This window comes from Nycticebus coucang, chromosome 2 (genome assembly GCF_027406575.1).
Source record: "Nycticebus coucang isolate mNycCou1 chromosome 2, mNycCou1.pri, whole genome shotgun sequence".
NCBI classification, from domain to species: domain Eukaryota; kingdom Metazoa; phylum Chordata; class Mammalia; order Primates; family Lorisidae; genus Nycticebus; species Nycticebus coucang.
The window spans coordinates 24,554,235-24,573,701 of record NC_069781.1 but is presented as its reverse complement, the minus strand read 5'-3'; the positions used below and the strand labels follow the sequence as shown (position 1 = coordinate 24,573,701).

The following is a 19,467-nucleotide window of genomic DNA, read 5'->3' as shown; positions in this document are numbered from 1 at the left end:
ATACTCCTCGCCGCCCTAGGCGCAGCGACGTCTCTGGGCTTATTTCCGGTCGGTGACGCAGTTCCGCTTTACTGAGCGCGCGCTGGGGGCGGTTGGAATCCTACGACTAGACGTTCGCCGGGGCTTCGCGGCCCTAGATCTTTCTATGGCATCCTCGCGGGCCACTTCCACGGTACAGAGCTCGGTATTTCAGCTCACTCTGGCACGGGGCGCGGAAGGGTTGGAGGTTTCTGCACGAAGGAGCCGTTAGGGAACAGGTTAAGGCGGTGGAGGGCTGAGGAAGGAAGCAAGCTGAGGGATTCGGTGGCGTCTCCCGGAGCGGAGCAGCGTTTTTCCGGATCCCCGAGAGCGCTTTCATGTGCTATAGCTCGTGAACAGTAGACACCTGTGGTTCAAAAACCGTGCTCTGAAATTGGAAGTGTCTTGGCCAGAATTTATGTCAGAATTATAATGAGGCCTCCTAAGTTCTAATCTACTCTTTCAACGTCTGAAAATGCTCGAAATGTATAGACCAGTAACTTTGTAATTTAGCACCGCTTGGGTTATTTCTATTGTCCTTGGTATTTCCCAGTGATAAGCAGCCACCCTGGAAATAGTCACAAAACACAGAAAGAGGCTGCACTTCCAACAGACAGGAGTAAATATGTAAAAAAGCAAATCCTTTGATAGAAAAATCACCAAGAAAAAAAAATAAAAGAAAAACCACCGAGTGAACTATAGTTTTACTACTACTATTTCTTGTCTACCAAACTTAAGCGATTGAGGACCTGAAATATCCTCCTCGCATACCCACATATCAGTGAAGAACATCTTAACTGGTGTCCAGCTTGTCTGAAGCTTAGGAGGAGCTTCATCCTTTGGAGAAGCCCAGTAATTTGCTAAGAATAAACGTTAGGTTAATCCAAGTCTTTGATTTAGCAGGCAGCTAAAACTAAAGCACCCGATGACTTGGTTGCTCCTGTTGTGAAGAAACCACACATCTATTATGGAAGTTTGGAAGAGAAGGAGAGGGAGCGTCTGGCCAAAGGAGAGTCTGGGATTTTGGGAAAAGAAGGACTTAAAGCAGGAATCGAAGCAGGAAATATTAATATAACTTCTGGTAAGATGCAAATTTTGAGTCCATCTTTACCTTTGATACTCCAGTTTTCTCTAATGAATACCTTATTAAACTTAAATATCCCCCCCTTTTGTAATGTCAGAACATTTTGACATTATAGTGGCTCACATCTATAATCTTAACACATTGGAAGGTTGAGGAGGGAGGATTGCTTGAGCCCAGGAGTTCGAGGCTACAGTGAGCTATGCACTCCAGCATAGTTCATAGAGGGAGACCCTGTCTCAAAAGAAAAAAAAATCATTTCTTAAACATGCATTTTTAGATCTTTAGAGTTATTCAAATAGTCTTTTTCTTACAACTTACTATGCTATTTTTTTCCCCATGAATTAGTGATTTTACTGGAAATTCAGTGTGCATTTGGATTCAAATTGATTTGTCTTCTAGAGAACTAACGTTGTTCTGGCATTGGTTTGGAACTTGAGTGGTACATAGTATTCTTCCTTTTCTAGTTTTCCATTTTTTTTTACCCAAAATGAAATATTTTTTGCATATTATAAAAGTAATAGTTATTTTTATTTTAAAAGATCCAACACTATATGAATGTGTAAGGTAGAAGTGCCTGTATTCATTAGTTATCTATATTTCTGAGAATTTTGATAAAGCTATAAAATATATGATCTTTTCCTATAAATGAAACCATGATATATAAATAGTTGGGTTACCTTCATTTCACTTTATGTACTGTTGAGGATATCATTCCATGTCTGTAATGAGAGGTCCACTGTATTTTATTTTTCTAAATAAAATTATATGTTTTTCATAAGACATTTAAACATAGGAGGCTGAGGCAGGTGGATTGCCTAAGCTCAAGAATTCAAGACCAGGCTGAGCAAGAGCAAGATCCTATCTCTAAAAAATAGCCAGCGCATTGCGGTGGGCACCTGTCGTCCTAGCTACTTGGGAGGCTGAGGCAAGAGGATTACTTGAGCCCAAGAGTTTGAGATTACTGTGAGCTATGACACCACGCCCACTCTACTGAGGGCAACAAAGTGAGACTTGGTCTCAAGGACAAAAAAAAAAGAAAAGCAATACAGAAAGTTAAAAAAATGAAAAGACTTGGGCAGCGCCTATGGCTCAGTGAGCAGGGCGCCGGCCCCATATACCAATGGTGGTGGGTTCAAACCCAGCCCCAGCCAAACTGCCACGAAAAAAAAAAAAATAGCCAGGCGTTGTGGCAGGCGCTTGTAGTCCCAGCTACTGGGGAGGCTGAGGCAAGACAATCGCAGAAACCCAGGAGTTGGAAGTTGCTGTGAGCTGTGATGTCATGGCACTCTACCAAGGGTGATAAAGTGAGACTCTGTCTCTAAAAAAAAATAGATAAAAAGACTCCTCTGCAGAAAGGACTTCTGTCAAGTTTCTGGTTCATTTTCCCACACGTTTTCTTTTCTTTTTTTTTTTGAGATAAGAGTCTTATGTCGCCCTCAGTGGAGTGCTATAGCGTCACAGCTCACAGCAACCTCAAATTCTTGGTCTCAAGCGATTCTCTTCCGTCAGCCTCCCAAGTAGCTGGAACTACAGGCAGGTGCCCGCCCCAACGCCCAGCTTTTTTTTAATTGCAGTTGTTGTTTTTAGCAGGCCCCAGCTGGGTTCAAACCCACCTGCCTCAGTGTACGTGGCCGGCACCGTAACATTGAGCTACAGGTGCCGAGCCCCACACATTTTCTTTTAAATGAATTATGCTGTTTTTAGACATAGCAACCTCACCAACGTACCTCTAATTTTTAATCTGAGTGCTTGTATTTGGTGTGGGTTGTGTGTTTGTTTTTGTTTTTTTTTTTTTGAGACGGCCTCAAGCTGTTGCCCTGGGATAGAGTGCTGTGGTATCATAACTCACAGCAGCCTCCAACTCTTGGGCTCATGTGATTCTCCTGCCTCCGCCTCCCAAGTAGCTGGGACTACAGGTGCCTGCCACAACGCCCAGCTATTTTCTGGTTGCAGCGTCATTGTTTGGTGAGCCTGGATTTGAACCTGCCAGCTCAGGTTTATGAGGCTGGCACCTTAGCCGCTTGAGCCACACGCGCCGAGCCTTTGGTGTGGGTTTTCAAACAAGTTGCTAGATTATTCATGTTTGTGAATTTTTATACTGGACTGTTTCAAAGAATAGTTTTGGAAATTGTTATAATAACATTTTCTGTTTTATCTTCTGAGTAGAAAACCTAGTTAACATATTTATTAAAGATGTTCTGTATTTTTTTCTTATAATTCAACTTTTTTTTTTTTTTTTTTTTTGTAGAGACAGAGTCTCACTTTGTGGCCCTCAGTAGAGTGCCATCGCATCACACAGCTCACAGCAACTCCAACTCCTGAGCTCAAGTGATTCTCTTGCCTCAGCCTCCGGAATAGCTGGGACTACAGGCACCTGCCACAACACCCGGCTATTTTTTTGTTGCAGTTTGGGCAGGGCCAAGTTTGAACCCACCACCTTCGGTATATGGGGCCGGTGCCTTACCAACTGAGCCACAGGCACCGCCAATTCAACTTATTTTTAATTTCAGATTAATACGAGGATACAAACAATTAGGTTACAGTTTTTGCATTTGTTAGGTAAAGTCCCTCTTGTAGTTGTGTCCTGCACCCAGAAGGTGTGTCATATACTCTTTAACATTATGCTCAGTAGGTGGGAGCACACCAGTGATGTTCTGGTGTTCTTTCTGATCTCATCTAAGCTGTGCGTTTATATAGGTGTAAGGTTGCCAAATGAAACAAGAGATGTCTTAACCTATTTCTCTGCCTTTTAAAGCTGTGTCATTTAGGTTTATGTGTTTGGCATAATTTAGTAAACTGAAAAGTATGAATTGACCAAGTGCGACGGCTCAAGCCTATAATCCTAGCACTCTGGGAGGCTAAGGCTGGTGGATTCCCTGAGTTCAAGAGTTTGAGAGCAGCATAAGCAGGACCAAGACCCCATCTTTAAAAAAAAAACTAGCCAGATGTTGTGGTGGGCACTTGTAGTGCCAGGTACTTGAGAGACTAAGGCAAGAGAATCATTTGAACCTAAGAGTTTGAGGTTGCTGTGAGCTATGATACCACAGCACTCCACTGAAGGCCACAAAGTGAGACTCTGCCTCAAAAATAAAAAAAAGGAAAAGAAAAACTGTAAACTGTGTCTGTAAAGTGTGTGACAGATTAGGCAGTAACCTTTCCCTAGGGAAATACACAGACTCCAATTGTTAGAAATTCTTTCCCCGTTTGAAAAACCTGCTGATGTTGCCTGCTTGTTTTTGGTTTTATTTTTTAATAGGAGAAGTGTTTGAAATTGAGGAGCACATCAGTGAGCGACAGGCAGAAGTATTGGCTGAATTTGAAAGAAGGAAGCGAGCCCGGCAAATCAATGTTTCCACAGATGACTCAGAGGTCAAGGCTTGCCTTAGAGCCTTGGGAGAACCCATCACACTTTTTGGAGAGGGCCCTGCTGAAAGAAGAGAAAGGTGCTTTTTCTAACTATTTACTTTTTTTTTATTAATCACAGAGTTCATCTCCAAATTTTACTTGATATTTTAGTTGAAACTTTGAGAGAATGAATAGAATGTCTCAGGTGATATTAACAATTATTTTTTTTTTTGAGAGAGAGTCTCACTATGTTGCCTTTGTTAGAGTGCCATGGCATCACAGCTCACAGTAACCTCTAACTCTTGGGCTTAAGTGATTCTCTTGCCTCAGCCTCCCAAGTAGCCCACCACAACGCCACGCTATTTTTTTGTTGCAGTTGTCATTGTTTAGCTGGCCCGGGCTGGGTTCAAACTTGCCAGCCTCGGTGTGTGTGGCTGGCACCAGAACCACTGTGCTATGGGCACTGAGCCTGATAGTAACAGTTTCTAAAGGTATGTTTATGTGGTTTAGCCCATAATCTGAGTCTTAGGGCATTTTGTATTCCATTATTGATTTTTCTTTATAGAGTATGAAGAGGGTGCCGATATGCTCCTTTCCCTTCTTTCCCTATTGTGAAGTTTTGAGATGAATAAAAAAAAAAATTATTGTTTAGCTTTGAAAATGTAGGCATCAAATGCATTCCATGTAGTGTGTCAGTGGCTTAAGACATAATGATAGGACGGTGCCTGTGGCTCAGTGAGTAGGACGCTGGCCCCATATACCAAGGGTAGCAGGTTCAAACCTGGCTCCGGCCAAACTGCAATGAAAAAAAAAAAAAAAATAGCCGAGCACTGTGGTAGGCGCCTGTAGTCCCAGCTACTTCGGAGGCTGAGGCAAGAGAATTGCCTAAGCCCAGGAACTGGAGGTTGCTGTGAGCTGTGTGACACCAAGGCACTCTACTGAGGGCGATAAAGTGAGACTCTGTCTCTGCAAAAAAAAAAAAAAAGACATAATGATAAATGTTTTTTTAGATATTACAGAAGAGGAGTACTTTGCTCAGATAATGCTCCTTTCATGATTTTTTTCTGGAGACAGAGTGTCACTTTGTTGCCCTCGGTAGAGTGTCATGGCATCACAGCTCACAGCAACCTCCAGCTCTTGGGCTTAGGCGATTCTGTTGCCTCAGCCTTCGGAGTAGTTGGAACTACAGGCACCTGCCACAACGCCTGGCTATTTGTTGCAGTTTGTCCAGGGCCGGGTTCGAACCTGCCACCCTGAGTATATGGGGTTGGTGCCCTACTCACTGAGCCACAGGTGCCGCCAGCCTTTCATGATTATTAAGGTTGCAAAGTCTCTGTTAGTGATGGGCTAGTTGTATACAATTATGAGGAAGGAGCCTCTGTTGTGTCTGTATCCACTGCCCCATATTGCCCCTTCATTGTTAGGCTTCTTGGGAAGGTTATTTATATTTGTTCTCTTGAGGTCCTTACCTACAGTTACTCTACAGCTTTCTGCAAACTTATTAGCCCCTCCCACATTGAAATTGTTCTTTATTAAGGTCACCAACTCCTCTTTACTTGGTATAGCCCTAATACACTGCAAACCACTCTCTCCTTGAAATATTCCCTCTATTTCACTTTCATAAGACCAAATCCTCTTGAATTTCCTCCTGTCTATCTAGTTAATTCTTTGCATTTACCTTCCTAACTTTTTTTCTTTATAAACCTTTATAGGCTGCCTTACCCTATACTCGTCCTGGGCAATCAGGTCTACTCCATGGCATCATTTACCACATACATTCTGATGACTCCCGAATCTCTCTTTGTAGCCTATATCCTACAGGCACTTCAGACTTGAGACAGCTAAATTGAAATCTGTTCCCCATCCCTGTCCTATTGTATAATTCTAAGTTGAAAATTTACCTCATTGCATCAACACAATATAGTCCCTTCTACTTGTGAAATATACCTTCGATCTGTCCTCTTTACTCTGTCTCCTAACAAGCAAGCATTTAACCCAAACATGCTGTGTTTGGTTTGCTTAAAATCCTACAGTGTTTTATTATACTTAGAGAAAAAAACTTCACATCATGGTCTGTAAGTTCCTCAACCTTACTCTTTCTCACTCTTCCTCAGACTAGCCACACTGCTCCTTCTGGAATGCTGTATCTCTTTGTATGTCTTTCCACATAATTGTTCTCCTTTTGCCCTCTCTTACCTTTTAGGACTTTTATGTTCTTTTGTTGCAGCATAAATGCTACCTATTCAAAGAAGTCTCTCCTTAACACCTGACTTCTTACAAAGTAAACCCCTTTATTATTCTCTGTCAGAGTATGTTGCTTTCTTATACTTTTTTTTTTTTTTTAAAGCTTACTTTGTTGCCGTTGGTAGAGTGCCATAGCTTCATAGTTCACAGCAACCTCAAACTCTTGGGCTCAAGCAATTCTCTTGCCTCAGCTTCCCAAGTAACTGGGATTACAGGCACCCACCCACAGCCCCTGGCTATTTTTTAGAGATGGGGTCTCACTTTTGCTCAGACTGGTCTCAGACTCCTGAGCTCCAGCAATACACCGACCTCAGCCTCCACAGTGCTGGGATTACAGGCATGAGCCACCACTTCTGGCTTTTTATACTTTTTTTATTGTTGTTTGTCGTTTGCTTTTTCCATCAGCAAACTATTTTATTACTTAACATGCCAATTAGATGTTTGTTTTGAATCACTGCTGTTACTGTGTTAATTCAAGTCCACCATTGTAACTTAGGATTCTGAACATTATACTGTCTGATGTCCTTGCCTTTATTATTGTTTTTTCAATCCATTCTTCATACTTTTTCAGGGATCTTTCTCAAATGTAAACCCTCCTTACCATGGCATTAGCAACTCTTTGTGACCTGGCCCCTTCTTAGACTTCCAGCTTTATTCCTCTTCGGTCCTTTTTTTTTAACTCCATGTTCTTGCCTTATTAAGCTATTTATGATTCCAAGTTCAACATGTTTTTCTAACCTCTAGGCCTTTACATTTGTTTAACACTGCCTCAACTATGATTTTCCCACTCTTGATCCTTTTTACTAGTTGAGGACTCAATTTAGATAACACATTCTCTATGAACCCCTCCCTAATCCTCTCCCCAAGACCAGGTTAGATATCCTTTCTATATTCCCCTCTAGCACTCTTTGAGTTCACTGCTGCCATGATACTTAATATTAATGTATGACAGTTCCCTAGTACTTTCTGTCTTTACCCAGAACTGGTGGTAGCCGTGGGGGGTTAGGGGGGGCTAGTTGGTTCTAAACGGAATAGGGCTATTACATATAGTTTAGTGAATTTTCAAATAAAGAAGATCAAACTAGGAGTTTAGGCATACCCACTTGACTCTTAAAGAAGTTTGGTAAGGTTTTGAATGAGAGAATAGTGGAGGCATGCTTCCATTTAAGATGTACTTTTTCACAATCTTACCTCAGCAGTGTTTTAATTGGATTTTTTGTTACAGGTTAAGAAATATCCTCTCAGTAGTTGGTACTGATGCCTTAAAAAAGACCAAGAAGGATGATGAGAAATCTAAGAAGTCCAAAGAAGAGGTAAAATATGTCTTTGGCTTCACAGTATAAACATGAAGGAAGTGACAGAATAGTTCTCTTGTTTTCTGCTTTCATTGTTTTGGTTTGCTAGGATGAGTGGGGAAGATGGCTTTGAAGGCTCTACCATTCAGGAATAGTTGTTGGCAGTAGATTGTTCTTCCTGTGTAGGTATGAATGGAGCTAAGTTAATTTTTCAATCAGGAAAGAATTGTCACATTCCTGGCGTAACTTGACAAAGAACCAGAACCTATCTAAAGACATCATAGAAGAAAACACAGTGGAAAGCACATATGCCTGACTTTATCCTATTACCAGACTAATTCACCTTCTCTCTGGACAGTCATGATAGAGAACTGTCAGCTGTGGGAGAGGCAGAAATGCTTGAGTTAACATTTCTGCTCTTAATTTCCCTTTCAGTATCAGCAAACCTGGTACCATGAAGGACCAAACAGCTTGAAAGTGGCTAGACTATGGATAGCTAATTATTCGCTGCCCAGGTAAGGGGAAGAAAGAAGCATATTTTTTGTTTGTTTCATCTCAGTGACAGAGTCTGCTTTATAATGACTGATTGTTAAATGAAATTGATATATGTGTGTGGACTTTGTTTACAACCATTTACTTATGGCAGTATTTTTTCTGTGTCACAGGGCAATGAAGCGCTTGGAAGAGGCTCGTCTCCATAAAGAAATTCCTGAGACAACTAGAACCTCCCAGATGCAGGAGCTGCATAAATCTCTACGGGTAAGTTGCTTACAGCAGTTGAAGGTTCTTAATATTTATTAGATTTTCCTACTTGGGCCCTCTTCTAGGAAGGTAAAGGCAGCTGTTATTCCTCCCTGCTTGAGCTGCTATGATTATGGAAGTAGTCACGTAAGGTGACAGGAACCTACTGTGTTTTGTGCTCATCAGAGGCCAATGGTTCTGCTCATAATTCTCCCTTTCAATATGTCAGAGCTGTGCTTTTAGGTTTTCTGTGTATATTTAAACACAGCTCCAGGGTTTTATGTTTATATTTAACTGACACAGAAGGTAGTACTACTAAGACTATAGAAAACAGCATGCTAGAGTTTCAGATAAGCCTTAACTCCATTTATTTATTTTTTTTATTGAATCATAGCTGTGTACATTGATATAATCATGGAACTCCATTTATTAATATAATTATCTCCTAAGAGCAACAACAAAAAAAAAAAAACCCTAGAAGAACCTTGGCGTAATTTAAAATGCAAGTTTTTGTTTTTTTTTTTTAATGATGAAAAAAGCCTTGGAATTCTTGGCTTAGTCTATTAATGATCACCATTTGTCCTCTTTTTTTTTTTTTTTCTTTGAAGTCTTTGAATAATTTCTGCAGTCAGATTGGGGATGATCGGCCTATCTCCTACTGTCACTTTAGTCCTAATTCCAAGATGCTGGCCACAGCTTGTTGGTAAGTTCCATTTTACAATGATATTTTTTCCTAAATGAGTGATAAATTTAGAAAAAAGTTTGCGTTTGTTTTTAATGTCTTTCTGCATCCTTTTCCTCTCCTTCTCATGATCACATCAAACACACTATAGATGGTAGTGTTCTACCAGCTGTATAATTCAATGTAGCCTTTATTGAACCATGCTTACTGTTTACCTAGCCCTTCCCACCCACCCCCAATCTATGGCATGTAGCATTCTGTCATGTTCTTCACCCATGTGTTTTGGAGAAGGTCATGTAGTTACTGTATAGACCCAACTAGTATCTGCACCTCAGTATAACTTCTTTTTCAGTTACGTGACCTAGCTAAGATACTTAATCACTATAAGCTTCAGTGCCCTTATCAGTAAGATGGATTGAGATAGTGTTTGTAAAGCATTTTGTCTTGAATAGTAGTACCTGATGTGGTAAGGACCTGGTCAACATTAATTACTGCTTTCTTTTTATTTTGCTTTCTACTAACCACCACATATGCCAATAACTTAGAATGTAGTAACTTTGTTGTTTTGTTTCATTTTGGTTTTTCTTTTTTTGTGGGACATGGCTGTTTAGTGAGAGAGGAAACTTACATTGAGTACACAGGAGATACTTTAGTAGGCAGAAACTGAGACTGGTTCAGAAGGCCAAAAAACAATATGCTATAAAGTTTGATAGAATTGGTAAGTCCTGTCTTAACCTACTTGAGAGTTCTGATATAAAAATCATTTGAGATAATAGATATATGTAAAAGTAATTTGTTGGAAAATTTCCAAAATAAAGTCTTTTAAAAGTGCTTTATAAGTAGCAAAATACTGTTCATTTTAAAGAGATGGTACAATTCTTAACATTGAGTAGTTTAATTTGTCCTACCTTCCATCACAAATTAGTCTAAAAGTTACGGAGAATGACAACTTATATAATGTCAATTATATAATGTACTGTCAAGGAAGCCTCTGGTTGCTTGGAGCCTGGCTGTAAATTTTTTTCTATAACTCTTCAAATTATAAGGCTTTTATTAAATCTTGATTTGATTTTTTTCTCTAAGCCATTGTAACATTTGTTGAAGTAAGAAAAGATTGTCCTTTAGTAATGTTACCAAGGTACCTTTTCCTTCCCAGACTAACCCTGACCAAGATGCTTTCCTTTGTATTTGATAGGAGTGGGCTTTGTAAGCTCTGGTCTGTTCCTGATTGCAACCTCCTTCACACTCTTCGAGGTGAGTTAAGGTCTTGTTTAAATCTTAGTCTTTTTCCCAGTGTGAACTCTGGTAAGCAGTAAACTCTGCCTGACACTCAAACTGAGTACATAGAACATCAATTCTTTATTTGAGAAAAAAAGAGTCTCACTTTGTGAGAGTGCTGTAGTGCCATAGCTTACAGCAGCCTCAGACTCTTGGGCTCAAGCTGTTCTCTTGCTTAGCCTCCTGAGTAGCTGGAACTACAGGTGCCTGCCACAATTCCTGGCTGTTTTTAGATTCGGGGTCTTGCTGTTGGTCAGGCTGTTCTAGAACCTGTGAGCTCAGGATTGCCTGAGCAATCCACCTGCCTCGGCCTCCCAGAGTGCTAGGATTATAGGCATGAGCCACCACACCCAGCCTACAACGTCAATTCTTGATTTGATTTGACTCCGCTTTCTCTGGCTGCAAGGCTAGAATATAATGACTTCATATACATCCGCTTTCTCTCATGTCCAGTCACACTCTGGCACTTTATAATCCATAAACAACAACAGCAACAAGTTATTTTCTGTTTTGCTGTTTTAATGCAATTTAAACAGTACTTTAAGTTGAGATAGTTTCTTCTTCATAAATAGTCACTTTAATACTCTTTACGTCCACATGTTTCCCAATATATACTTATCTGTATTATTCAGTATAGCCTCTATTTGTAGGTTGTAAGATGGTGGGAACCCTTTAATTTTTCACTCCTTTAGGCCATAACACAAATGTAGGAGCAATTGTATTCCATCCCAAATCCACTATCTCCTTGGACAAAAAAGATGTCAACCTGGCTTCTTGTGCTGCTGATGGCTCTGTGAAGCTTTGGAGTCTGGATAGGTGAGTATTACTGTTCCGTGGTCCATACTGCTATCATTAAAGCAGTTAGTGGATTTGGATTGGTTGGCTTTCAGGACCCCTGAGGATTAACACGAGAGATTCTCTTAAGAGTCAAGGTAACTTAGTGTAAAAATATTTCTTTCTTAGACCTTTTCTCACCAGGGCTGCACGTTTTTCTTAAAAGTTAACTTTGGATCTTGATTTTTGCCTCCAGCCTAGTGACCACCGTTTCCTAGCTCCATTTCTTCCAGAAAGATTCAGGATACCTCCTACACAATAGTTCAGTGGTTCTCAACCTTCCTAATGCCGCGACCCTTTAGTATAGTTCCTCATGTTGTGGTGACCCCCAATCATAAAATTATTTTTCTTGCTACTTCATAACTAATTTTGCTACTGTTAAGAATTGTAATGTAAATATCTGATATGCAGGATGTATTTAGGCGTCCCCTGTGAAAGGGTTGTTTGACCCCCAAAGGGGTCATGACCCACAGGTTGAAAACTGCTGCAATAGATTATGGTGAAGAAATGCACTGTTTAGTACATTAGTAGCCTCTTGACTTATAGTAAACAGCCACAGGGGAAAGGAAAGTGAGTTTCTGTCTAGCACTATTGCCAAGGAAGTGACGTCTCCTTCCAGTGTATCTTTTTTTTTTTTTTTTTTTTTTTTTGAGACAGTGTTACCACGCCCTCAGGGTGCTGTAGCATCACAGTTCACGCAACCTCAAACTCTTGGGTCAAGCGATTCTCTTGCCTTAGCCTCCTAGTAACTGGGACTACAGGCACCTGCCACAATCCCCGGCTATTTTTTGTTGCTGTTGTCATTGTTGTTTAGCAGGCCCGGGCTGAGTTTAAAGCTGCCAGCCTTGTTGTTTGTGGCTGGTGCCATAACCACTGTGCTACAGGTGCCAAGCCCTTCCAGTATATCTTTTACCTAGAATATATTTCCCAGCAACACCAATTTTTTTTTTTAATGTGGTTATGATTATTATTTTCCAAAAATTTTGCAAGCACTTTGTTGGCTAAAAGACATCTGAATTTAATTGCTTATTTTTCTTTCTTTGGAAAAACATGAAGGTTTTTATTCCAGAATTTTTTAAAGAGCTAATTAGTGCCTACACTTACTGCCAGACAGGGTCTTACCTATGAGCACAGCAAGTTTTAATTGGCTTTGGTAATACTTCGCAATATTTATTCTTCTGGGGCTTTGGTTCTATGTATGCACATTGACAAAGTTCCGTTTTTAATTGCCCTCTTTAGGGTTCATGTTTATTTCCTTTTTGCTAATGTTTCAGATCTTCTTTCTGTGGTTGATAGAATTTAATGGCCACAAAAATGAAACTCAGCCTCTGTTTAGGAGTTCTTTTTTCTATTTGGCTCTTTGGGCAGGCCTAAATTTAAGAAAGATTTATCTATAATCCATTGTACTGAAACTGATTACTGTATCCTCTCATCTCTACCAGGCTGTGTTTTCTTTCTAGATTCCAGACCCTCCTTTAGTCAGAGTGGCTATTTTGCTTATCAGGCTAATGTATTTTTTATTCTTCTTTAATCCTAAATGGTGTGCCATAAAGATTAGGAGTTTATTAACAAGATGAATTGAGGTAGAAAGCCAGTGTTTATCAAAGTGCTGTGGTTACATGAAATGGTCTCATATCTTTTTTTTTTTTTTATTAAATCATAGCCGTGTACGTTAATGTGATCATGGGACACCATACACTGGTTTTATAGACCGTTTGACACATTTTCATCACACTGGCCTTCCTGGCATTTTCTTAGTTATTGTGTTAAGACATTTACATTCTACATTTACTAAGTTTCACATATACCCTTGTAAGATGCACTGCATGTGTAATCCCACCAATCACCCTCCCTCCGCCTCATATCTTTTTAAACCTTGAGAAGTAGCTTAAATTATTGTTAACTCTAAAGTTTTAACAAATTGCAAGTATAGTTAACAATTTAGGCTCTCATATTGTATGGAATGAGTATAATTGAATTAATAAACTTAATGAATATTTACATGTCTATGGAATCATTTACTTGCATGTTTGGTTTCTTTAAGTGACGAACCAGTGGCAGATATTGAGGGCCACACAGTGCGTGTGGCCCGTGTCATGTGGCATCCATCGGGACGTTTCCTGGGCACTACCTGGTAAGCTGTTCTATTATTGTTTTATCTGTAGAGTCCTATGTATCTGCCAGTTAAATTTTTAGAGCAGAGATCAAGTAGGTTTTTCTTGGGTTACAAAGAATTGGAATCAGAAGAGTGTTTAATATGGTTAGGGGCTAAGTGTATTTGCTTTTTAATTGCAACTAATCTGAAATTCAAAGTTACATATAGGATTTTAACTCTTTGTTCTGTTCCTTGACCAATACTAGAGGTGTAGTTTTTGCTACACATTGTTTTATAATCTCTCTGCCAGCAAATTAGTCTCCCTTTCAGTTCTGTAAGTTCATTGAGGCCAGATTCTGTTAAATAACTTTTTCAGTATAATTTATATACAGTGGAATGGATTTTTTTTTTTTTTTTGAGACCGAGTCTCACTATGTTGCCCTTGGTACAGTGCTATGGCATCACAGCTCACAGTGACCTCCAACTCTTGGGCTTAAGTGATACTCTTGTCTCAGCCTCCCAAGTAACTGGGACAACAGATGCCCGCCACAATGCCCGGCTACTTTTTTTTTTTTTTTGGTAGTTGTTGTTTGGCCCGGCCGGGTAAGGTTTGAACCCGCCCGGTGTATGTGGCTGGCGCCCTAGCTGCTGAGCTACAAGCACTGAGCCCAGTGGAATGGATTTTAAGTATGCAGTTCTATCAGTCTTTACAAATGCATACCACCCATGTGATCGCCGCCCCTGTTCTCTTACCCTGGAAAGTTTCTTCATGTCTCTTCCCAGTCAACTCCCCCTTCTAAAGTAATCACTGATCTGATTTCTGTCATCATAAGTCAGTTCTGTCTATTCCTACTGTGTGGATTCATTTACATCTGGCTTTTACTGAGAGTAACGTTTTAAGATTCAAATGTGTTGTTGCTTATATGAGTAGTTCCTTTTTAGTGCTGAGGATTATTTGATAGCATGATTATGCCACACTTTATCCATTCTTCTATCAATGTACACGTGGGCTATTTCCAGGTTTGGGTTAGTCAGAATAAAGCTGCTATAAGCATGCATGTATGGAGATACTTGTGGATTTTTTGTTTGTTTTTTTGAGATAGACTCTCACTTTGTTACCTTACCCTCAGTAGATTGCTATGGCATCACGGCTCACAGCAACTTCAAACTCCTGGGCTCAAGCAATTCTCTTGACTCAGCTTCCCAAGCAGCTGGGACTACAGGCGCCCACCATAACACCTGGCTATTTTTTCTTTTTGTTGTAGTTGTCATTGTTGTTTTAGCTGGCATGGGCAAGGATGGGCTCAAACCCACCACCCTTGGTACACGGTGGCCAGCACCCTACCCACTGAGCTACGGGCCTTGCTTCTCCATTCTTTTGATGCTTTTACTATCCTTATGAGTGTTGGTATTGAGTACTTTGTCACATGTGTATTAACCGTTTGCCTATCCTCTTTGTGCAATGTCCATATGATTTGCCCTTTATTTTTTAAGTTTCTCTTTTGTCTTTATTTTCATGTACATAGCCAGTTCCACCACTGTATTGAAGAGACTTTCCTTTCCCTATTGAAATTGGCTTCAGGCTGGGCACAGTAGCTTACACCTGTATCCTAACACGCTGGGAGGCTGACACAGGTGGATTGCCTGAACTCACAGATTGAAGAACAGCCTGAGCAAGAGCGAGACCCCATCTCTAAAAATAACCAGGTATTGTGAGGTCATCTGTAGTCCCAGCTGAAGTAAGAGAATCACTTGAGCCCAAGAGTTTGAAGAGTTTGAGGTTGCTCTGAACTAAAGAAAAGAAAAAAATTGACCCAAATTCTTGTTGAAAATCATTCGACCATATATGTGTGAGTCTTTCTCTACTTTGTCATATTCTATGAATTTATTTGTGATTGATTTTTGTACCTCCAACATCTAATTTAGGGCCAGTAAAAGTATAAATGCTAAATGAATAAAAGGACGTAACAGTGGAATGAAGGAAGAAAGAAGGCAACAAAATCTTTGCTGGGTCATTCTTAGGGAAGTCTATTCTTTTTTTCCCTTTCTTTCGTTTTTTTGAGACAGAGTCTTAGTCGCCCTGGGGTAGGATGCCGTCATCAAAGCTCACAGCAACCTCAAACTCTTGGACTTTAGCAATCCTCTTGTCTAAACCTCTCAAATAGCTGGGACTACAAGCACATGCCACAACACCTGGCTAATTTTTCTAAATATAGTAGAGACAGGGTCTCACTTTGGTCAGGTTGCTCTGGAACTCCTGAGCTCAAGTGGCCCACCTGCCTTGACCTCCCAGAATGTTAGGATTACAGGCATGAACCACCGTGCCTGGCTGGGAATTGTATTCTTAAAATACCAACTGGAAAAGATTTACAGCAAGTCCGTGGTGTTCTGGTTAGCACCTGAGACAGATACGCTATGTTATTGAGGCATTATTTATGCCAGAAAGGAATTCCCTTTTAATATGATTGAGTAGTTTCAGAAGCATAACTTTAGCTGCTATTTTTTTTTTTTCTTTTTTTTTGGCCAGGTCTGGGTTTGAACCCGCCACCTCCGGCATATGGGACCGGCGCCCTACTCCTTGAGCCACAGGCACCGCCCTTTAGCTGCTATTTTTTATAGTACCTTACACATTGTGGGAACTGAATAGATACCTGCTGGTTGACTGTCAGTGTGATTTGTTTTTAGCTATGACCGTTCATGGCGCTTATGGGATTTGGAGGCTCAAGAAGAGATCCTGCATCAGGAAGGCCACAGCATGGGCGTGTATGACATCGCCTTCCATCAGGACGGCTCTTTGGCTGGCACAGGGTAAGGCTCAGTAGGCTCACCTCTTATGTGTGCTTCCATAGAGAACTGGGTTCAGAGTGTTCATTTATAAATTATTTTTATCAGGGGCCTGGATGCATTTGGTCGAGTTTGGGACCTACGCACGGGACGTTGTATCATGTTCCTGGAAGGCCATCTGAAGGAAATCTATGGAATAAATTTCTCCCCCAATGGGTAAAATAAGCTCACTGAATGAGAGGTGGGAAGGGTTCTTGGTCAGAAAGTACTCAATTTCTAACTTTCATACTGCGTCTGGTCCACAGCTACCACATTGCAACTGGCAGTGGTGACAACACATGCAAAGTGTGGGACCTTCGGCAGCGACGCTGCATCTATACCATCCCTGCGCATCAGAACTTAGTGACTGGTGTCAGGTTTGAGCGTAAGTTTTGCTTCTGTTTCAGGCCCTGAATAACAGAGACAGCAATCGTACTTCTAGGAATTGTAGGCCAGCCTTTAATTTTACTGAGAAATGGAAAAGGAAAGAATTTCACCTCTATTACAGGGGGAAATTACAATTTCCTTCCCTTTGCCATACACTTACAGCTGTGGCAAAGCATATGCTTCTTGCTGCTAGAAAGTAAAGAAGACTTCTGTGAATGTCGTGCTTAAGTCTTTCCTCCCTGGACATTGTAAGCTCTGAATCCGTAGTACTATTCTAAACAGGCTGTCTCGCAGGGAAAGAGCCAGAAGACCTCAGTAATATTTACTTCCTTAAATTGACATGGTTTGTCACCTTTTCCTGTAGGCCTAGTACCCTGTTTCCCCGAAAATAAGACATCCTCTGAAAATAAGACCTACTTACTGGAAAGATAAGACGTTTCCTGAATAAGACCTTGCGCATCTTAGGAGCAAACCTTAATATAAGACACTGTCTTATTTTCGGGGAAACAGGGTAGGAATATTGAATTAGAGTGTTGGGTTTTTCTGACTGTAGAGATAACTGTCTTTTTGGAAATAGGTTTTTGAAGATTTGTGTGCTTTTGTTTTCTTATACTCTTTTGAATACTTGAATTCCTTAAGCCACTCCACTTCTTTTTTCCTATAGCCATCCATGGGAACTTCTTGCTCACTGGCGCCTATGATAACACAGCCAAGATCTGGACCCATCCAGGCTGGTCTCCATTGAAGACTCTGGCTGGCCACGAAGGCAAAGTGATGGGCCTAGACATTTCTTCTGATGGGCAGCTCATAGCCACTTGCTCATATGACAGGACCTTTAAGCTCTGGATGGCTGAATAGGCAAGACCATGGAAAGGGACTCTTAACTTCATGTACTCCCTTAGGAGCCATTTTCCTCAAAAGAAAAGAATCAGAGTGTTATTTAGTTCTATTATGTTTTTTGTTAATTACCAGGCATAGACCCTCAATAGAATTGGATTTTCGTGTCAGCTCCCACTCTAGGCAGGCAGCCAAGTCCCTAAGTGATAGGGAACCAAACCCTTTCATGGTTGGAAATTTAATTTTCCGTGCCTTGCCACAAACAGTGTAGACATTTCATTAATCTTTTGTTTGAATACCCTGTAACCTCTCTTACAGCACTGAGGATTGTGACTGACTTTTTCTTAATACCTGGCTTGATATAACACAGTATGTGCTTCAGAACTACACATGGTCCACAGAGCAAGGTGGCTGGACTATATTCGGGAAGCCCTCACATAAAGGAGCACATATTATCCCTCACTGGTTTGTTTTTTTTGTTTGTTTGTTTTTGTTGTTTGTTTGTTTTGAGACAGAGCCTCAAGCTGTTGCCCTGAGTAGAGTGCTGTGGCATCACAGCTCACAGCAACCTCCAACTCCTGGGCTTAAGCAATTCTCAGTAGCTGGGACCATAGGCACCCGCCACAACGCCTGGCTATTTTTTGGTTGTAGTTGTCGTTGTTGTTTGGCAGGCGCAGGCTGGATTCGAACCCGCCAGCTCTGGTGTATGTGGCTGGCGCGTTAGCCGCTTGAGCCACGGGTGCTGAGCCATCCCTCACTGTTCAGGGGTCCTCAAACTACGGCCTGCAGGCCACATGAGGCAGTGTGATTGTATTTGTTCCTGTTTTCTTTTTTTACTTCAGAATAAGATATGTGCAGTGTGTATAGGAATTTGTTCATGGGTTTTTTTTTTTTTAAACTATAGTCCACCCCTACAACTGGCCCCGTTTAAAGAGTTTGAGGACCCCTGAGTAAACAATGCCTGCCAGTAAGCACTTTTCCTCTTCCTCGAGAATAGGAGATGAAGTAGTAGACCACAGCTATGCTGATGGTTATGCAGTGAAGAAGATTTTACTTCTTCCTTTTGATTTCACTTGGAATGCCAGATGTATCAGGAAGCATCGGAAAAGTTGGAACTGAACAATTTGCCTTGGCAGAAAATGTCTTCCATTTTGCTTTGAAGTTTGGCATCCTTGTTACCCTAAAACAAGGCCATTGTGTTGGAATTAAAAGAAGTTTTTAGTAAACATGTGTCTTATTGTACAGCCTCCTTTTCTGTTGGTCATTTGATGTATTTCATGTGTTAAAGGGTACTTTATGTCAGGGTAACTGGAAGAAATCGTAGTAGGTATTTCTAAACATAAACCTTTTTAATTTATTATATGCTTATAAAGAGTAAAGTCCTGTTATAAAAACTATTCTTTGAAGAATTATTTTCTATAGTTAACCATTTTCTGAACCCCAGCCATTGATTCGTAAGTTCCTTTTTTTGGTTTGGAATATAACAGATGATCTTAAATAGGGATCAGTGTCTAAAGCACTGTTAACAATTTTTTTAAAATAGAGGGCAGGCTGTTTGTATCATGGGCCAGACTACCAGTGAGCTGTGTCTTGACTCTGTAATTTTTTTTTGCTGGTCATGCAACAGTTACCTTCCTCTGAGCTCTAAATCTACACAAAAATACAGGAATTTGGAAGAAGGATTGTCTACAGAGGAGACTAAAATTAAAGAAGGACTTACATGATGGCTTCCCCTTGAATGTTTGGAGACCTTTTCATTTGCTGGTCTAGAGAGGCTGATAATGGCTTTGTTCAGGTCTGTTCT

General features: G+C 40.6%; 1 protein-coding gene across 4 annotated transcripts; it reads left to right on the top strand.

Moving 5' to 3' along the window:
- The first annotated feature begins 37 nt into the window (after positions 1–37).
- On the top strand, positions 38–19,217 carry PRPF4 (pre-mRNA processing factor 4). 4 transcript variants are annotated; one of them, XM_053565547.1, is made up of 14 exons: positions 38–172; positions 922–1,099; positions 4,359–4,545; positions 7,917–8,004; positions 8,422–8,501; positions 8,652–8,745; positions 9,336–9,430; positions 10,605–10,663; positions 11,380–11,503; positions 13,566–13,655; positions 16,302–16,424; positions 16,509–16,616; positions 16,706–16,824; positions 17,491–19,217. In XM_053565547.1, the coding sequence occupies exons 1-14, from the start codon at positions 146–148 to the stop codon at positions 17,682–17,684; spliced, it is 1,566 nt and encodes a 521-aa protein (XP_053421522.1). In that variant the 5' UTR covers positions 38–145; the 3' UTR covers positions 17,685–19,217. The 4 variants fall into 4 exon arrangements, with proteins under 4 accessions (XP_053421522.1, XP_053421513.1, XP_053421508.1 ...); XM_053565538.1 differs by having other exon boundaries at positions 919–1,099; XM_053565533.1 differs by having other exon boundaries at positions 38–184.
- Positions 19,218–19,467: the final 250 nt, after the last annotated feature.